Raw genomic sequence first — 20,663 nt, forward strand, 5'->3', positions numbered from 1 at the left:
TTTTATTATTTGTTTTAGTGTGGTCAGGGCGTGAGTTGGGGTGGGCAGTCTGTTTGTTTTTCTATGTTGGTTTTTGTGTTCGGCCTAGTATGGTTCTCAATCAGAGGCAGGTGTCGTTAGTGGTCTCTGATTGAGAATCATACTTAGGTAGCCTGGGTTTCACTTTTGGTTTGTGGGTGTTTGTTTCCGTGTGAGTGTTTGGGCCACACGGTACTGTTTTGGTTTTGTATATTTCACGTTTATTATTTTGTTCCAGTGTTCAGTTGTGTTTTTGAATAAATACATTATGGACACTTACCACGCTGCGTTTTGGTCCTCCGATCCTTCTCGCTTCTCCTCTTCAGAAGAGGAGGACGAGATCCCTTACAGGGTCACTGGTTGGACCGGTGTAGGCCGTCATTGTAAATAAGAATTTGTTCTTAAACTGACTTGCCTAGTAAAATAAAGGTTCAATAATAAATAAATAAAAAGCTTTCCTATAAGCTTTCCTGTTTTTTTTCTAACATTCTCTATGCTGTACTGAGTTTCTGTGAGAAGTGTTACTGCTTTAGTCCCATGTAATGTTGTTGGATGAGTCATGGAAAATCTACACCACAGCCTACTCTTCTATAGCAACTAAACAGGTATCCAACCAGGGTGGTCTGGTCCGCGTGACTCAGGGCCATGTTAGCACACAGAGCTAAAGCCTTGATGTAAGTCTTCAGGTCTCGTCATGTGAGTGTGTTTTGGCCAGCAACCTTCCTTGCACCATACTGTACCAGGTTGTGACGTTTTGTGCTGCGCTATGCGGTAGACACCACAGTGTGTGTGTGTGTGTTACGGTGTGCGTGTGTGTGTGTGTTTTAGACGGAATACTCTGGGTACTGTTAGGCTGGGTCTCATGTTTGCTTCCACAGGCTCAGAGCCGGTAGCCCAGTGCCAAGTTGGCAGTGTTTTCAATCACACACACACACGGCGGCAAGGACACACACACCGCTGTGTTGGGAGGGGCAGGGCACAGAGGAATCAAAGCCGCTCTCTCTCATTTCCTGCTGAGGAGTGTGAGGCAGGCAGAGGTGAGCTGAGGACACGCTCAGAACCCAGCATCCCCTCCATTACTAAGACGATGGGAGGGGCGTGGTTGTTTTGGAAACAGCTGGTGTTTGCGTTTATATGAACAACTCTCAATCTGGGAGATAAACAGGGTGATGACTGCCTTCTTGATCCAACCCTCTATCAAATCAGACAGACAGTAGTCTACTGGTTAAACAAGAGTTGGGAGTCTGGAGGGACCAACAGACAGACAGTAGTCTACTGGTTAAACAAGAGTTAGGGGTCTGGAGGGACCAACAGACAGACAGTAGTCTACTGGTTAAACTAGAGTTAGGAGTCTGGAGGGACCAACAGACAGACAGTAGTCTACTGGTTAAACTAGAGTTAGGAGTCTGGAGGGACAAACAGACAGACAGTAGTCAATCAAATCAATCAAATGTATTTATAAAGCCCTTCTTACATCAGCTGATGTCACAAAGTGCTGTACAGAAACCCAGCCTAAAACGCCAAACAGCAAGCAATGCAGGTGTCGAAGCAAGGTGGCTAGGAAAAACTCCCTAGAAAGGCTTGTTCTAGGTCCCAAGAATCAAAGAGATCTTCTGTTGAATCTGACAGTTAATCTTAATGGTTGTACAGTCGTCTCAAATAAAACTGTGAAGGACCTCGGCGTTACTCTGGACCCTGATCTCTCTTTTGAAGAACATATCAAGACTGTTTCAAGGACAGCTTTGTTCCATCTACGTAACATTGCAAAAATCAGAAACTTTCTGTCCAAAAATGATGCAGAAAAATTAATCCATGCTTTTGTCACTTCTAGGTTAGACTACTGCAATGCTCTACATTCCGGCTACCCGGATAAAGCACTAAATAAACTTCAGTTAGTGCTAAATACAGCTGCTAGAATCCTGACTAGAACCAAAACATTTGATCATATTACTCCAGTGCTAGCCTCCCTACACTGGCTTCCTGTCATGGCAAGGGCTGATTTCAAGGTTTTACTGCTAACCTACAAAGCATTACATGGGCTTGCTCCTACCTATCTCTCTGATTTGGTCCTGCCGTACATACCTACACGTACGCTACGGTCACAAGACGCAGGCCTCCTAATTGTCCTTATAATTTCTAAGCAAACAGCTGGAGGCAGGGCTTTCTCCTATATAGCTCCATTTTTATGGAATGGTCTGCCTACCCATGTGAGAGATGCAAACTCGGTCTCAACCTTTAAGTCTTTACTGAAGACTCATCTCTTCAGTGGGTCATATGATTGAGTGTAGTCTGGCCCAGGAGTGTGAAGGTGAACGGAAAGTCCCCAGTCCCCTGGCCGTGCTGCTGCTCCAGTTTCAACTGTTCTGCCTGTGATTATTATTATTTGACCATGCTGGTCATTTATGAACATTTGAACATCTTGGCCATGTTCTGTTATAATCTCCACCCGGCACAGCCAGAAGAGGACTGGCCACCCCACATAGCCTGGTTCCTCTCTAGGTTTCTTCCTAGGTTTTGGCCTTTCTAGGGAGTTTTTCCTAGCCACCATGCTTCTACACCTGCATTGCTTGCTGTTTGGGGTTTTAGGCTGGGTTTCTGTACAGCACTTTGAGATATCAGCTGATGTACGAAGGGCTATATAAATACATTTGATTTGATTTGTTATGTTCAACATAGGAGGGCCAAGCACAGGAAGCAGCTCTTTCAGTAGTTTAGTTTGAATAGGGTCCTGTACGCATCTTGAAGGTTTAGAGGCCATGATTAAGAGATATAGTATTAAAAACTTGAGTGTCTCCCTTGATCCTAGGTCCTGGCAGTGTTGTGTAGACTCGGGACAACTAAGCTTTTTCGGGACAACTAAGTCCGTAATTTTTTTTCTAATGATCATGACCTTTTCGTCAAAGAAGTTCATGAATTTATCACTGCTGAAGTGAAAGCCATCCTCTCTTGGGGAATGTTGCTTTTTGCGACAGTATCAAAAATACATTTTGAATTGTTCTTATTCTCCTCAATTAAGTTGGAAAAATAGGATGATGTAGCAGCAGTGAGGGCTCGTCGAATACTGTACCGTCTCTCCAAGCTAGTCGGAAGACTTCCAATTTGCTGTAGCTCCATTTCCTTTCCAATTTTCTGGAAGCTTCAGAGCTCGGGTATTTTCTGTATACCAGGGAGCTAGTTTCTTATGACAATTTTTTGTTTGTTTTTAGGGGTGCGACTGCATCTAGGGTATTACACAAGGTTCAATTGAGTTGGTGGTTAACTGATTTTTGTACTCTGACGTCCTTGGGTAGGTGGAGGGAGTCTGGAAGGGCATCTAGGAATCATTAGGTTGTCCGAGAATTTATAGCATGGCTTTTGATGATCCTTGGTTTGGGTCTGAGCAGATTATTTGTTGCAATTGCAAACGCAATACAATGGTGGTCGATAGTCCAGAATTATGACGAAAAACATTAAGATCCTCAACATTTATTCCACGGGACAGAGTATGACTGGTAGTGAGTAGGTCTGGAGACATGTTGGACAAAACCCACTGAGTCGATGATGGCTCCAAAAGCCTTTTGGAGTGGGTCTGTGGACTTTTCCATGTGAAAATTAGTCACCAAAAATTTGAATAGTATCTGCCATGACTACAAAGTCTGATAGAAATCCAGAGAACTCAGTGAGGAATGCTGTATATGGCCCAGGAGGCCTGTTAACTTCAGCTATAAAACGTAATTGAGTAGGCTGCATAGATTTCATGACTAGAAGCTCAAAAGATGAAAACTCAGTCGTTTTTAAAAATGTTTTATTTGCTATCGTAAATGTTAGCAACACCTCCGCCTTTGCGGGATGCGTGGGGGATATGGTCACTAGTGTAACCAGGAGGTGATGCCTCATTCAACACAGTAAATTCATCAGGCTTAAGCCATGTTTCAGTCAGGCCAATCACATCAAGATTCTGATCAGTGATTAGTTAATTGACTATAACTGCCTTGGAAGTGAGGGTTCCAACATTAAGTAGCCCTATTTTGAGATGTGAGATATCATAACGTCTTCCAATAATGACAGGAATGGAGGAGGTCTTTATTCCAGTGAGATTGCTAAAGTGAACACGGCCATGTTTAGTTTTGCACAACCTAGATCGAGGCACAGACACGGTCTCAATGGGGATAGCTGAGCTGACTCCACTAAGCTGGCAGGCTGGCTAACAGCCTGCTGCTTGGCCTGCACTCTCATTGTGGAGCTAGAGGAGTTAGAGCCCTATATATGAGAGCACCCCTCCAGCTAGGGTGAAGTCAATCACTCCTCAGCAGGCCAGGCTTGGTCCTGTTTGTAGGTGAGTCCCAGAAAGAAGGCCAATTATCTACAAATTCTATCTTTTGGGAGGGGCAGAAAACAGTTTTCAACCAGCGATTGAGTTGTGAGACTCTGCTGTAGAGCTCATCACTCCCCTTAACTGGGAGGGGGCCAGAGACAATTACTCGATGCCGACACATCTTTCTAGCTGATTACATGCTGAAGCTATGTTGTGCTTGGTGACCTCTGACTCTTTCATCCTAACATCGTTGGTGCTGACGTGGATAACAATATCCCTATTCTCGGCAGTTTTAGCCAACACCATCTTCAGATTAGCCTTAACGTCGGTAGCCCTGCCCCCGGTAAACAGTGTATGATCGCTGGATGATTCGTTTTAAGTCTAATACTGCGGGTAATGGAGTCGCCAATGACTAGGGTTTTCAATTTGTCAGAGCTAATGGTGGGAGGCTTCGGCGTCTCAGACCCCATAACGGGAGTAGAGATCAGAGAAGGCTCGGCCTCTGACTCCAACCCATTGCTTAATGGGGAGAACCGATTGAATGTTTCTGTCAGCTGAATGAGCGACACCGGTTGAGCATTCCTACAGCATTTCCTTCCAGAAGCCATGAGAAAATTGTCTGGCTGCGGGGACTGTGCGAAGGGATTTAAACTACTATCTGTACTTACTGGTTGCACAGACGCTGAAACAGTGTCCTTTCCCACACTTGCCTTTCCCACAGTGTCCTTTCCCAAATTACCCTTGCCTAACTATTGCGTCTGAAGCTGGGCTTGTAGCACAGCTATCCTCGCCGTAAGGCAATCGTTCTCCTGTATATTATGAGTACAGCGTCTGCAATTAGAAGGCATCATGTTAATGTTACTACTGTGCTTCGTCTGGTTTAGGTCCTGACGAACCATGTCCAGATAAAGCGTCCAGGGTGAAAAAGTTGAATGAAAAAAGTTGAGCGAGGGAAAAACTAAAAATATAAACGGTAACTAAAAACCATAAAGTTGGCAGGTAGCAAAGTAAGGTTAGCAACAAACCGCACAGCAGCACGTAAACAAGTATACTGGTTAAACTAGTTAAGAGTCTAGAGGGACCAACAGACAGACAGTAGTCAACTGGTCAAACTAGAGTTAGGAGTACTTCGGTCTGACACTGGACTGGTGGATTAAATCCCTGTTCCTCTCTAGAGTAGCCAGGCGTGTCGATTAGGATTCATCCATCTTCTCTGTGTCACGGTTAAAACATTTAGATTCACCCAAGCTGACTCACCCTTTCTCCCTCAACTCTTTTCTCTATCTATATCTACCCATCTCTTCTCTAAATCTATCTCTATATCTTTCACCAACTGATGGCTACATTCAGTTCAGTCACAACTAAAGAGAGATCATACTGTGTAGGTTGACATACAATATTTATTTAGGAACACAAAAAATGCTAAGTTAATTATCAGGTAGTCCACAAATATTGTGGGAATGGTAATACAGTCACACAGGGGGAAACATACACTGAAAAACCATTCAGGTATAGGCCATCCCAAGATTCCCAGATTCAAACAAAAATGATGGAAAAGGGATGAACTGAAACATTATTTTAGTAAAATTAAAGATGGTTTACTCAGAATTATAATTATATTTTCCTGAAAATGTTCTGCCTAAAAAAAGAACTTACATAAACAATGATTTCTAGCTGGGTTTATTTTATATTCTTTATTCAATTGAAATAACCCAAGGACAACAAAACTGAACGGGGCTGTCCCTGCATGTGAATATTGTCTTAAATCAATGCTTTACATAATCTGCTATAGGCAGGATCACAGTACACGCGTGATCATAACCAGTTGTATTATGCTGCTATACAAATTATAAATCAGAGGGATAACCCATGTAGTATCCCCTGCGCCAACAGCCAGAAACACGTCTCGGTTTCAAGTGTTTGCTACAAGACAGTATCCCTCATGCAAAATGGCAAGTTCTGCTTTACAAATGGTCAATGTATTTATAGTAGTCTGTTTTTTCTGTAGATTTATTATTAGCTTCTCCGATTGGCTCTTCCCAAACACAACATAAACAAATCCCGCCCACTCTCGAATCCTCCAAAACCCCATCCATCCCTCCCACCAAGAAAAACATGAACTTTAATATATCAAACCATGATTTTTATATAATACCCAAATCTGCAGAACCATTGCAGTGGCCTGTTCTATCTTCCAGAACAGGTTAATAGTAAAGCATCACCCTTCATTGGAAAGAAAAGCTATAGCAGTGAACAGTGTCATCGTCATGAGAAAATACCAGAGTTGAAAAATTACAATCAGTTTAAAAAAAAAATTCTGCATTGTCAAACAGTTGAGAATCCCTGATAGGCTGAAAAAAGTCAGGTGACCACCAGGTGAGGTAAGAAGAGTTCCACCTTCCGATGGGTAATGAAAACTATGTCACTGTTTCTTCTGCTCGCTAGTTGAGTGTGTAAGTGTGCATGACGGTTACACTGCACACATGTTGAGAATACTAGAGTAAAACATTACACTGCCAGATTCTCTCTCTCCATGCAACACAAACACTTCTTATCACAGGTCCCCAGTAGAGGGAAAACACTGGATGGACAGATTCTCTCTCTCTCCATGCAACGCAAACACATCTTATCACTGTTCTCCAGTAGAGAGAAAACACTGGATGGACAGATTCTCTCTCTCTCCATGCAACGCAAACACATCTTATCACTGTTCTCCAGTAGAGGGAAAACACTGGATGGACAGATTCTCTCTCTCCATGCAACACAAACACTTCTTATCACAGGTCCCCAGTAGAGGGGAAACACTGGATGGACAGATTCTCTCTCTCCATGCAACACAAACACATCTTATCACAGGTCCCCATTAGAGGGGAAACACTGGATGGACAGATTCTCTCTCTCCATGCAACACAAACACTTCTTATCACAGGTCCCCATTAGAGGGGAAACACTGGATGGACAGATTCTCTCTCTCCATGCAACACAAACACTTCTTATCACAGGTCCCCAGTAGAGGTAAAACACTGGATGGACAGATTCTCTCTCTCCATGCAACACAAACACTTCTTATCACAGGTCCCCAGTATAGGGGAAACACTGGATGGACAGATTCTCTCTCTCCATGCAACACAAACACTTCTTATCACAGGTCCCCAGTAGAGGTAAAACACTGGATGGACAGATTCTCTCTCTCCATGCAACACAAACACTTCTTATCACAGGTCCCCAGTATAGGGGAAACACTGGATGGACAGACAAAAAGAAAAGAAGAAGAACAAGAGAAGAAACAGTTGCTGCCTTTTAAATGTCAGAAAACATAAGCATGATGGTGATTACCTTTAGTTCCATACATTTCTTTGTCTTATCTATACATTTACTGAGAGAGAAGAAAAACAAACTAACAAAGATTTCAGTTGCTCTCTTATTGCTAAGTGTGTGCACTGCTTTTTCCATTAAAATGTTTTCCTTTTGATTCCTTATTTGAATCATTTTCTCCACCTCTTGTTGAAATGTCCACATTATGTAGTTGCTTGGTTTTTCTTGGTTTACGTAGCTGTCTTTGTCTTCACCCTCCCATCCTCAATTGGAAAGAGACACCTTCACCTTTCCTTTCCTCCTCACCCATCCCTCCCTCTCCCTTCCTCCCCCCAGGGCCATCCAGTCCTGGCCCCTCATCTCTCGGCCTCCATGGCCACACTCGCCTTCTGTTCGGTGGCCGGGTGTTGGTGGGTGTGGGGGTTAATGGTGACCCCCGTGGGCCAGGCTGCAGGGTGGGAGGGTGGCTCCCCCTGAATCCAGAGTCCCTGACCCTGTGGGCCGCTCATGGGCATGGGGGGCGGTGGCACGCCCCAGCAATCGTGTGGAGGAGGGGGAGAGGTGGCCATGGAGGCCATGGGGCTGCTGGTGGTGAAGCTCTCTGAGGCCTTCAGCCGGGAAAACATGGTGAGGGCGTCAGGGAAGTTGGGTGGGGTGGCCGGTGTGTTAGCTGGGGTGCACATCTGGAGGAGAGAGACAGAGATGTTAGAGGGACAGAAGAGGAGGAGCCCATACTGTTCATAAACATCACTGTGTGACACACCATCACTGTGTGTGACACACCATCACTGTGTGTGACACGTTTCAGGAAACTAGGCGTATGTCATGGTCGATACTTCACAGGAGAGCCGTTTGAACTCTAAAATCAAAATAGTTTTTTGGGCAGAAATGCCTTGTGAATTTTCAATTGCCTTAATTTTTATTTATCTAGGCAAGTTACTTGAGAACAAATTCTTATTTTCAAAGACAGCCTAGGAACAGTGGGTTAACTTCCTTGTTCAGGGGCAGAACGACAGATTTTTACCTTGTCAGCTCAGGGATTCGATCTTTCAACCTTTCGGTTATTAGACCAACGCTATAAGTACTAGGCTACCTGCTGCCCCATACACTGAGAGTTTGGATTGGTCTGCCATATAGTACGCTTCTGTCTATTTGAGCTGGTCAGTATGTCTAGGAAACCTGTCTAACGCTGCTTATAAAAACATGTATTGCGTAGTAAAACTTAACGAAAGACTCCACTATGCAAGTATCCATTTCAATAGAATGTCAACACAAACAACTGTGTCAGAGCACTCTGTCCGAGTGTGCCAGAGCGCAGAATAACTGATGAATGTACACACGCTCAACACCGGTTGGATTTGGCTGGCGTCAGTAAACACGGCAAAAAAAGCGTAATTAAATTGTTGCCAGGAGAACAGTTACAGTCACCAACACTCTGGAGAACATGAAAACAGCCTAACCAGCTCTGCTAGGGTGAGTAAAATGGTCAGAGTTTGGGTGGGGGCTAAAGTTTAAGCTGATTCTTATGGCATTGCACACAGGTAGTGTGAACCAGAGTGACTTGACACAACAACGGACCAAGCAAGCTGTACAAACAAAAAGGAAACGATACAGGACTTATTATTTAATGAAAGGGGTTGCAGTCTGAACCGATTTGGTTAACTTTAGCTAGCTACAACAATCGGTTTGTATTGCTAGTACTCTAAGGATTGATATTATGGTTCATTGTTTAGCTAGCTAGCTTCAGGTATAAACAAAAGACTAAGTTAAAGCTTACTGTTAGCTAGCTAGCTGATGTTAGATGGCTGGCTGGCTCGCTAGCTAACATTACATCTATGATCTGTGTGTAGTAATGTTATCTTAGAATGCCAAGCTAGCTATGACAATCGGTTTGTATGTCTAGTACTCTATGGATTGGCATTATGCTACATTGTTTAGCTAGCATGCCTGAACAAAAAAGACTCCACTTTGCCAGATGATTACACAACCCATCAAGTTAGCCAGGTGTGTCTGACAGTGATTACGGCTATCTATGCTTTTGTCACTTCTAGGTTAGACTACTGCAATGCTCTACTTTCCGGCTACCCGGATAAAGCACTAAATAAACTTTAGTTAGTGCTAAATACGGCTGCTAGAATCCTGACTAGAACCAAAAAACTTGATCATATTACTCCAGTGCTAGCCTCCCTACACTGGCTTCCTGTCATGGCAAGGGCTGATTTCAAGGTTTTTACTGCTAACCTACAAAGCATTACATGGGCTTGCTCCTACCTATCTCTCTGATTTGGTCCTGCCGTACATACCTATATGTACGCTACGGTCACAAGACGCAGGCCTCCTAATTGTCCCTAGAATTTCTAAGCAAACAGCTGGAGGCAGGGCTTTCTCCTATAGAGCTCCATTTTTATGGAATGGTCTGCCTACCCATGTAAGAGACGCAAACTCGGTCTCAACCTTTAAGTCTTTACTGAAGACTCATCTCTTCAGTGGGTCATATGATTGAGTGTAGTCTGGCCCAGGAGTGGGAAGGTGAACGGAAAGGCTCTGGAGCAACGAACCGCCCTTGCTGTCTCTCCCTGGCCGGTCCCTGGCCGGTTCCACTGGGATTCTCTGCCTCTAACCCTATTACAGGGGCTGAGTCACTGGCTTACTGGGGCTCTTTCATACCGTCCCTAGGAGGGGTGCGTCACATGAGTGGGTTGAGTCACTGATGTGATCTTCCTGTCTGGGTTGGCGCCCCCCCTTGGGATGTGCCGCGGCGGAGATCTTTGTGGGCTATACTCGGCCTTGTCTCAGGATGGTAAGTTGGTGGTTGAAGATATCCCTCTAGTGGTGTGGGGGCTGTGCTTTGGCAAAGTGGGTGGGGTTATATCCTTCCTGTTTGGCCCTGTCCGGGGGTGTGCAGCTCTGCACATTTGTAGCTAAGTTAAACTTAGCTGACAATGATGAATTTAAAAAATGGTATCAAGTTTTAAATTACATTTTCTTTTCATGAACTTATCTTACTGTTATTTTGTTGTTTGCAGGTGCACTGTCCTTCTGGCTCTATGCAGCCAAGTCCCATCTAATTTTTAATAACTCCTCGCAAGTGTGGCTTGTTTGGTGTCTGCTGTGAAGGAATACCACAACAAGTCAACTACTTGATTGATGAAAGCATGTCATTCAGCAAAGGCAGCAGCGCAGTCATCAACTACATGCACCATTTCTTCACCAACTACGGAGTTGGGGAAACACGTGTGGACCTGAATTGTAATAACTGCAGTGGCCAAAACAAGAACAAGTTTGTGCTCTGGTATTGTGCCTGGCGGACCATGCACAAGCTCACAGTCTGGACCTTGACTTCCTGATCCCAGGCCACACCAAGTTGCCCCTGACTGGTGCTTCAGCCTCATCAAGCAGCGCTTCAGAAAGACCAGAGTGAACACTTGGTCTGAGATGGCTGGTGTTGTGAAGAACAGCACTGTGACAGGGGTCAACATCCCACAGCTGGTTGGACTGGAGGATGGTACGGTGCTGGTGGAACGCTATGGCTGGCAACAACACCTGACTCCGTACTTCAGGCCGCTGCCACAGATCAAGCAGTACCAGCTCTTCAGGTGAATAGCATTTTCATTGAATTGTATGAGGTTATTCTTCCTATCTAAACTTGGGAGGTGAATTGATGTAGTTCAAGGTTGTAATGTCTTTTTGTTATTTCCTGTTTTACAGCTTCGATGCTCTGAAGCCTGATGTTGTCACCAAGGAGCATTGGACTCAGTCGGGGCCAGGTTTTAGCTGCTGCGCAACGCTGACATCCTTCCTCCCATAGATGGTCTGCCTGTACAAGCACCACCTGGACTGGACACTGCTAGACAAACTTATATTTTTGAGAAGATCAGGGAGTTTTGCAACAAAGAGGCTATGGACATCAGATGCCCTGCATCAAAGTTAAGGACAGGACAGAAACAGGCTCTCCGAATATAGATTTCCTTGTTCATGCGTGGTTCGGACGGACCAGTCATCAGCACAATCTGCAGTGCCTCTATTCAAATGACTCTCTCCTAACACACACCAAACGTTGTTGCTACTATTTATTTTTTTATCCTGCTGCTCAGCCACTTTACCCCTGATTGTATGCATATAACTACCTCATCTATCACTGATATTGTTATTGACACTATTCTTATACATACTGTATATAATATAGTGATGGTGTGTAACATACAGTGATGGTGTGTAACATACAGTTATGTTACACACCATCACTGTATGTTACACACCATCACAATGTTACACACCATCCTTATATGTTACACACCATCCTTATATGTTACACACCATCACTATATGTTACACACCATCACTATATGTTACACACCATCCTTATATGTTACACACCATCACTATATGTTACACACCATCACTATATGTTACACACCATCACTATATGTTACACACCATCCCTATATGTTACACACCAACCCTATATGTTACACACCATCACTATATGTTACACACCAAAAATATATGTTACACACCAAAACTATATGTTACACACCATCCCTATATGTTACACACCATCACTATATGTTACACACCATCACTATATGTTACACACCATCACTATATGTTACACACCATCACTACATGTTACACACCATCACTATATGTTACACACCAAAACTATATGTTACACACCATCCCTATATGTTACACACCATCCCTATGTTACACACCATCACTATATGTTACACACCATCACTATATGTTACACACCATCACTATATGTTACACACCATCACTACATGTTACACACCATCACTGCATCCAGGATGAGGAGGCCAGTATCTAAGCCTGTATATGGTCAGTCCAAAATAGAGGGGAATGTAGGGGAATCCCATCCTTTCTCTCCCTGAGGATCCTGACGACATTCCTCCCACCCTTTTCTCTGTTCGGTTCCTAACAACCTGTGTTTGGGTTCAGCCTCTCCACGACCTCACATCCTGTTAGCAGTACCCTGACATATCTCTCTGCCAACTCCCATCCTCCCCATCCTCCCTCCCCAAAACAACACCAGCCAACCATCACCTTCCTGCAGTTCAGGAGCCAGGCCAGGCAGGCGTAAACACTGTCTTCATAACACACTCCTCAGAGTGTTGTAGCAACAAGACACAGCATCTCACTCCCAGAGGCCTGGTTCTTCCAGGGCCAGTTTCCTGTACTCTACATCGATATTATTATTATAGACTACTGTCTATTCCTGACCTCAACAACAAGACGTTACACAGGCAGCCCCAAATAGAGTGGGGCGAAAAAGTATTTAGTCAGCCACCAATTGTGCAATTTCTCCCACTTAAAAAGATGAGAGAGGCCTGTAATTTTCACCATAGGTACACTTCAACTATGACAGACAAAATCAGAAAAAAAATCCAGAAAATCACATTGTAGAATTTTTAATGAATTTATTTGCAAATTATGGTGGAAAATAAGTATTTGGTCAATAACAAAAGTTTATCTCAATACTTTGTTATATACCCTTTGTTGGCAATGACAGAGGTCAAACGTTTTCTGTAAGTCTTCACAAGGTTTTCACACACTGTTGCTGGTATTTTGGTCCATTCCTCCATGCAGATCTCCTCTAGAGCAGTGATATTTTGGGGCTGTTGCTGGGCAACACAGACTTTCAACTCCCTCCAAAGATTTTCTATGGGGTTGAGATCTGGAGACTGGCTAGGCCACTCCAGGACCTTGAAATGCTTCTTACGAAGCCACTCCTTCGTTGCCCGGGCGGTGTGTTTGGGATCATTGTCATGCTGAAAGACCCAGCCACTTTTCATCTTCAATGCCCTTGCTGATGGAAGGAGGTTTTCACTCAAAATCTCACGATACATAGCCCCATTCATTCTTTCCTTTACACGGATCAGTTGTCCTGGTCCCTTCGCAGAAAAACAGCCCCAAAGCATGATGTTTCCACCCCCATGCTTCACAGTAGGTATGGTGTTCTTTGGATGCAACTCAGCATTCTTTGTCCTCCAAACACAACGAGTTGAGTTTTTACCAAAAAGTTATATTTTGGTTTCATCTGACCATATGACATTCTCCCAATCTTCTTCTGGATCATCCAAATGCTCTCTAGCAAACTTCAGACGGGCCTGGACATGTACTGGCTTAAGCAGGGGGACACGTCTGGCACTGTAGGATTTGAGTCCCTGGCGGCGTAGTGTGTTACTGATGGTAGGCTTTGTTACTTTGGTCCCAGCTCTCTGCAGGTCGTTCACTAGGTCCCCCTGTGTGGTTCTGGGATTTTTGCTCACCGTTCTTGTGATCATTCTGACCCCACGGGGTGAGATCTTTGCGTGGAGCCCCAGATCGAGGGAGATTATCAGTGGTCTTGTATATCTTCCATTTCCTAATAATTGCTCCCACAGTTGATTTCTTCAAACCAAGCTGCTTACTTATTGCAGATTCAGTCTTCCCAGCCTGGTGCAGGTCTACAATTTTGTTTCTGGTGTCCTTTGACAGCTTTTTGGTCTTGGCCATAGTGGAGTTTGGAGTGTGACTGTTTGAGGTTGTGGACAGGTTTCTTTTATACTGATAACAAGTTCAAACAGGTGCCATTAATACAGGTAACGAGTGAAGGACAGAGGAGCCTCTTAAAGAAGAAGTTACAGGTCTGTGAGAGCCAGAAATCTTGCTTGTTTTGTAGGTGACCAAAAACGTATTTTCCACCATAATTTGCAAATAAATTCATAAAAAATCCTACAATGTGATTTTCTGGATTTTTTCCCCTCATTTTGTCTGTCATAGTTGAAGTGTGCCTCTGATGAGAATTACAGGCCTCTCTCATCTTTTTTAAGTGGGAGAACTTGCACAATTGGTGGCTGACTAAATACTTTTTTTGCCCCACTGTAGCTACTATCTATTCCTGAACTACAACAAGACGTTACACAGCCTTCAACTCCCAACAGCAGGACCGGAGGTAAACAAGAATAGCCCAACTTGTGACGATGAATGCTAATTTTGAGAATGGGTCACGAGTACTGTGTCTACACAACACTCTTAGCTTATAACAAAATACATGCCATGTATGTACAGACACCCTGCAGCGAGAGGAAATGCCCTTTCCTTCATGGTTACCCCTCTACTTCCTGGTTAACCCCTCTACTTCCTCCCTATTTCCTCTACTTAGGTATTGAAATAGTGATACGCGTGTTGACTCATAACCCACAGTTTAGGGAGGATGATGGGCGGGTTGAGAAAACAATACCTTGAAAAATCCATAAATGTATCATTGTTGTGCAATTTATATCTATAGGCTACATTGAGGTTTTTCTTTATTTTAGTCTATCTGGCATTAGTGTATTACCCTAAGCTTTAGGGGCTAACTGTACTCCCACCAAATAGCCTACACACCAATCGCCAGTCAGAAAAGGTTAACGTCGATTGACGGAGGCGAAAAGCTGCAAAATGGAGAGTTGAAAAAAAAGAGAAGTGAGGGCCAGAAAAGTAATGTTTGGGAAAGATTTGGTGATGATTGTGAGGCGCTATACCAATTCCACAGTCACAAGATGGGGACTTCAAATAGGCCTATGGGATGGCAAGCGAGCTGTAGTCTATTGTTGAGATGGGTTCAATGGAAACTGAAATCTGGACACTGACTATATGCCTATAACCTCTCACATAGCCTTAATATTAACTCCTGCAGAAGTAATAACCCTTTCATGCAGTAAAATTATACACCAAAATGTAGGCAAAATTTTGACTTGGGAACAGGAGGGGAGAAATATGATTTCTTTGTATCAGCATCTTGAGAGAATGTGAATGTGCAGTTAGGGACTGTCTGTAGAGGTGCTGTCTTTATCAGCATCACAAAAGCTGATAGTAATTTCATCCACATAAAATATGCATCCAAGCCGAACTGAAATCTGATCAGAAACATGTTGGGTCGTTTTAACAGATTTCTATTTCCTTACAACCGTCAAACTGAAGTCATTTGGACATTTTGCGCAGAAAAATCTTTCCTGTTTCCCCCCCGGTCCCTAAACATCTTTGCTCCAAGAAATAATTGTATTTATCCTATATGTAACTTGGCAAGCCAGTTAAGAACAAATTCTTATTTACAATGACAGCCTACCCCAGCCAAACCCAGACAACACTGGGCCATTGCATGCCACCCTATGGGACTCCCAATCACAGGCAGATGTGATACAAACTGGATTTGAACCAGGGACTGTAGTGTAGCTTTTGCACTGAAATGCAGAGCCTTAAACCATTGCACCACTTGGGAGCCCCAAAGAACCTGAGATGACAGAAAACACTTTACTGATTTCAACTAGATTGAAGCGGTCATTATATCAATTTATAACATGTTTCTTGTGAGGGCAACATATAATGACAGGAGAGAAGCTGCATGTATCTAATTATAGACAAGCTGACTAACAAATAGCCTACCAAAATGTCAGAAATTCTATATTAAGAAAAATTCAATCCTGCACCCTATCAAAAAAATTGTTCCGCATTTTCTATATTAGTGGTTTAGAGTCTGGAGTGGGCCTGAGATTTTCACTTTATCACATATAGTCAGGCGGTTGTGGATGGGTTATTAGCTATTGCGGGTGAACATACAGCTGTCCCTAGCACCACTAGTATGTAACACTGCTACGCTAAATGGACCACCCCAGATTGTCTTACTGCTGAGCTCACATATGCCCTTCTCACTCACATACATTCACTCCACACACACACACACACACACACACACACACACACACACACACACACACACACACACACACACACACACACACACACATACACACACATAGGGAAAAGGACCGGTGCTCAGTGTAGCGGCTGCAACACACTCCTTGTCTGTAGAGGTCTGTCGTCATCCTTGCAGTCAGTGTCTGTAGAGGTCGGTCTGTCCTCAACCTTGCAGTCAGTGTCTGTAGAGGTCTGTCTGTCCTCATCCTTGCAGTCAGTGTCTGTAGAGGTCTGTCTGTCCTCAACCTTGCAGTCAGTGTCTGTAGAGGTCTGTCTGTCTGTCCTAAACCTTGCAGTCAGTGTCTGTAGAGGTCTGTCTGTCCTCATCCTTGCAGTCAGTGTCTGTAGAGGTCTGTCTGTCTGTCCTAAACCTTGCAGTCAGTGTCTGTAGAGGTCTGTCTGTCCTCATCCTTGCAGTCAGTGTCTGTAGAGGTCTGTCTGTCCTCATCCTTGCAGTCAGTGTCTGTAGAGGTCTGTCTGTCCTCATCCTTGCAGTCAGTGTCTGTAGAGGTCTGTCTGTCCTCAACCTTGCAGTCAGTGTCTGTAGAGGTCTGTCTGTCCTCATCCTTGCAGTCAGTGTCTGTAGAGGTCTGTCTGTCCTCATCCTTGCAGTCAGTGTCTGTAGAGGTCTGTCTGTCCTCAACCTTGCAGTCAGTGTCTGTAGAGGTCTGTCTGTCCTCATCCTTGCAGTCAGTGTCTGTAGAGGTCTGTCTGTCCTCATCCTTGCAGTCAGTGTCTGTAGAGGTCTGTCTGTCCTCATCCTTGCAGTCAGTGTCTGTAGAGGTCTGTCTGTCCTAAACCTTGCAGTCAGTGTCTGTAGAGGTCTGTCTGTCCTCATCCTTGCAGTCAGTGTCTGTAGAGGTCTGTCTGTCCTCAACCTTGCAGTCAGTGTCTGTAGAGGTCTGTCTGTCCTCATCCTTGCAGTCAGTGTCTGTAGAGGTCTGTCTGTCTGTCTGTCCTCAACCTTGCAGTCAGTGACAGGGTGCTGATGTTTATCTAGACTGGAAGGAAGCACATGCTCAGAGGAATAGTCTGTGTACAGTTAATTTTCAGTCATAGCCAGGCAGCACACACTGGGCTGTGCAGACTGGAGACTACAGCATTACGGCCTGCTGTAAAGCCATAGTAGCTTGATCAGGCTGGCAGAAGATACAAATTAGGACCTGTCTGTCTGTGAAGGACACAGCCAGGTAATGCTGAAATGGGTGCTGGGACAGTGCGTGAGGACAAAGCATCAAATCCGATTGGATGAGTGGGGACATGTGCACTTGAAATGAGAAAGGTGCATAAATGCATGTATGTACACACTAAGAGAAATGCATGTTACCAACCACAGCATCCATTATTTAGAGAGAGAGTGTATTTGTTCTAGAAGGAGAGTGTTCTAAAATAGCCAAACACTGAGGCGTTGTCATGGGGATGGCCCATTGTTATGGTGAAGACAGATCTGGTGGTGATGGATACACACAAAAATAAAGGTTCTAAATTGTACCAGATAGGGGTTCTTTGGCTTGTAACCATAGCGGAACCCTTTTTGATATAAAGAACCATGCTGATAAGGTTCTAAATGGAACCTGTATAGTACTATAAAGAACCCTGTCCTAAAATTCTATAAAGAACCATTAATAAAAGGTTCTATACAGCACCAAAAAAGGGTTTCGCTATGGTTACAACCCCTTCTTGGGGCTATATAGAACACGTTTGTATGGTTCTATCTAGAATCTTTATGGAGAACGGTTCTATAAAATAACCTTTCTCAATCTGAAAATCATTTTGAAGAACCATAATGGTTGTTTTATTCTGGTCAACCATATTATATTGTTAAATTCCATAGGTGTTATTATTGAATGAATTGACAAGTTGAATTAAGTCAGTTACCTCTGGAACAGCTGGGGGTCCCCGAGGGGAGAATTGACAACTAGTGACTGATTTTGTCAATCACTTTCAAATGACAGAAGGCCATAAGTGGGTCTCTCACAAGACACTGGCCATAGTCATATACAGTATAACCTGCAGTAGTGGTGTGCAGTTCGCAGACTCTTTTTAAATGACTCGTGAGTCATGGTTTGTATTTCCGAGTGACTCTTTCATTTTAATCGTTTGTTTGATCTAAATTCTAAAGCAGGATTAATACGTGCTCCTCTGGTTCAGCGGCTCCGGAGACGTGCTCTGACCACCAACTGTCTATCATGTAATAATATAGATCATGCTGCAGGCAGCATAGACAAGGGAAATAACTGAGAAATGATTACATGGTGCAAAAATGAATTGATTATTGAATGTTATGGATGGACACAGCTTTGTAGAACCAGAACATACACAGCTTGCCTCTGCTCAACATTCAAACTCCAGAACCAATAGTTTGTGCGGCTGCTACATTTCACAAACGATCGCCTATTGTGCAAATCTCTCTCGCAGCAGTCAAACAGCTGAAGTCGCAAATAGAGCCAGATTTTCCATCACTAATATGTCCTGACATTACACAACAACATTAGATCAACTGGAATGACACTCTCACTCAGGGATGCACAAAAAGAGCTGTGAGCAAATCACACCTCAAAATATGCTAATGAGCTGCCGGCCCTACATTTGAGTGATCACTAAAAGAACAAATAGCCTTTTTGTGAACTGTAAAGAACCATTGAAGGGCTCAAAGGTTTACCCACGTAGAACCATCACCATTCTCAAAGAACCCTTGAGGAACCATCATTTTTGTGTATGTAGGACGTCTGTCATTAAGTTTACTGTGGACTCCAATCTGACGTTTCATCCTGCCTTTCTGTCTCTCTGTCCAACCAGCCCTCCACTGTGGTGAGGCTGAAGGACGTCTGTCATTAAGTTTACTGTGGACGCCAATCTGACGTTTCATCCTGCCTTTCTGTCTCTCTGTCCAACCAGCCCTCCACTGTGGTGAGGCTGAAGGACGTCTGTCATTAAGTTTACTGTGGACTCCAATCTGACGTTTCATCCTGCCTTTCTGTCTCTCTGTCCAACCAGCCCTCCACTGTGGTGAGGCTGAAGGACGTCTGTCATTAAGTTTACTGTGGACTCCAATCTGACGTTTCATCCTGCCTTTCTGTCTCTCTGTCCAACCAGCCCTCCACTGTGGTGAGGCTTAAGCCCAGGCCTCACTCGTCACTAATGTCTCTGACCGACGACATTCCTGAATAAAACCCTGTTTACAGGGAGCAACGTGTTGAATTTGTAAGTGGAGCAGATATTCCTCCCGATCACTATCCAGCCTGGAGAGGTTCAAACGTTTACATGACTGCTGTAGCCCTGCATATTATTCAACCACATGTTAGTTGTCTCTGTCTGTCTCTCCTTCCGTGGCTGTTTCATGTCACCCCTTGCAGACAGACCCATGAAAGTTTAACTAGAGAACCACAAAGATCTGGGTAGAAGTTGCCCTTCGGCACAGATGATCTAGGATCAGTTTACCCTCCCCAAATCTTAACGCTAACCATTATGTGGGCCAAACACATAACTGACCTTAGATCAGTTTTTAGGCGTAACTTTCTATAGTTAGATTACTTGTTAGATTATACTGCATGGTCGGAACTAGAAGCACAAGCATTTCACTACACTCGCATTAACATCTGCTAACCATGTGTATGTGACCAATGAAATTGTATTTTATTTCGCCATTTTTATTTATTTCGATTTTTCTCTCCACCAACATTCCGTCTAGTCTCGTGTTCTTTTGCTAACTGATTTCCGACTTGCTAACTGCTGGAACGCAGCACGTGTATAACTTCAACCAGTTAGTCGAAAACTTCTGCGTTTCCTAGTTCCGACTAGCACATGAACGCGGCATGAATCCCTGTCCAATGACGTCCCTTGCTCAATAAACAGGGTAGGGAAGTATTTACAGTTTTTTGAGAGAGCCATGAAAAAGCTGCACCTGTCTTAACTGGTTGAATGTGGAATGTACCGGAGCATAACGTAGAATTGTGCAGGATTGTTTTCAAAATCCATTCTGTCCAATGAGGAGGTCTGTTCCAAAGTCATCGACCTGTGTTGTGACAGAGGGAGAAAGTGACTAGATCCAGTCCTTTGCAAATACAGTCTGTGTAAATACAGGAGAGGAGATAAGCAAAACAATCAATTTTAGACTATTGGGACGCTTCCTCTGACTCTCAGGGACCCTTGGGGCTAGGTGACTAGGATGTCCTGCAATTAATATAATAATATGCTAGTTAATATAATTATATGGTAGGTAATGGAATAATTGATGAGTCTCTGTGTTCCACTGTAAAGCAACCTGATAAGACGCATGATGATGCACAGACTC

The 20,663-nt window shown here is 43.9% G+C and overlaps 1 protein-coding gene across 1 annotated transcript in view; it reads right to left on the bottom strand.

Annotated features, from left to right (window-relative positions):
- Positions 1-5,690: 5,690 nt before the first annotated feature.
- LOC112258898 (UBA-like domain-containing protein 1) overlaps positions 5,691-20,663 on the bottom strand; it is a 28,150-nt gene continuing 13,177 nt past the window's right edge. Inside the window, exon 3 of the mRNA XM_024433544.2 lies at positions 5,691-8,310. Within this exon, the coding sequence (XP_024289312.1) occupies positions 7,984-8,310 (327 nt within the window). The 3' untranslated portion in view covers positions 5,691-7,983. The remainder of the gene's footprint in view (positions 8,311-20,663) is intronic.

This window comes from Oncorhynchus tshawytscha, linkage group LG01, assembly GCF_018296145.1.
Source record: "Oncorhynchus tshawytscha isolate Ot180627B linkage group LG01, Otsh_v2.0, whole genome shotgun sequence".
Classification (NCBI taxonomy): domain Eukaryota; kingdom Metazoa; phylum Chordata; class Actinopteri; order Salmoniformes; family Salmonidae; genus Oncorhynchus; species Oncorhynchus tshawytscha.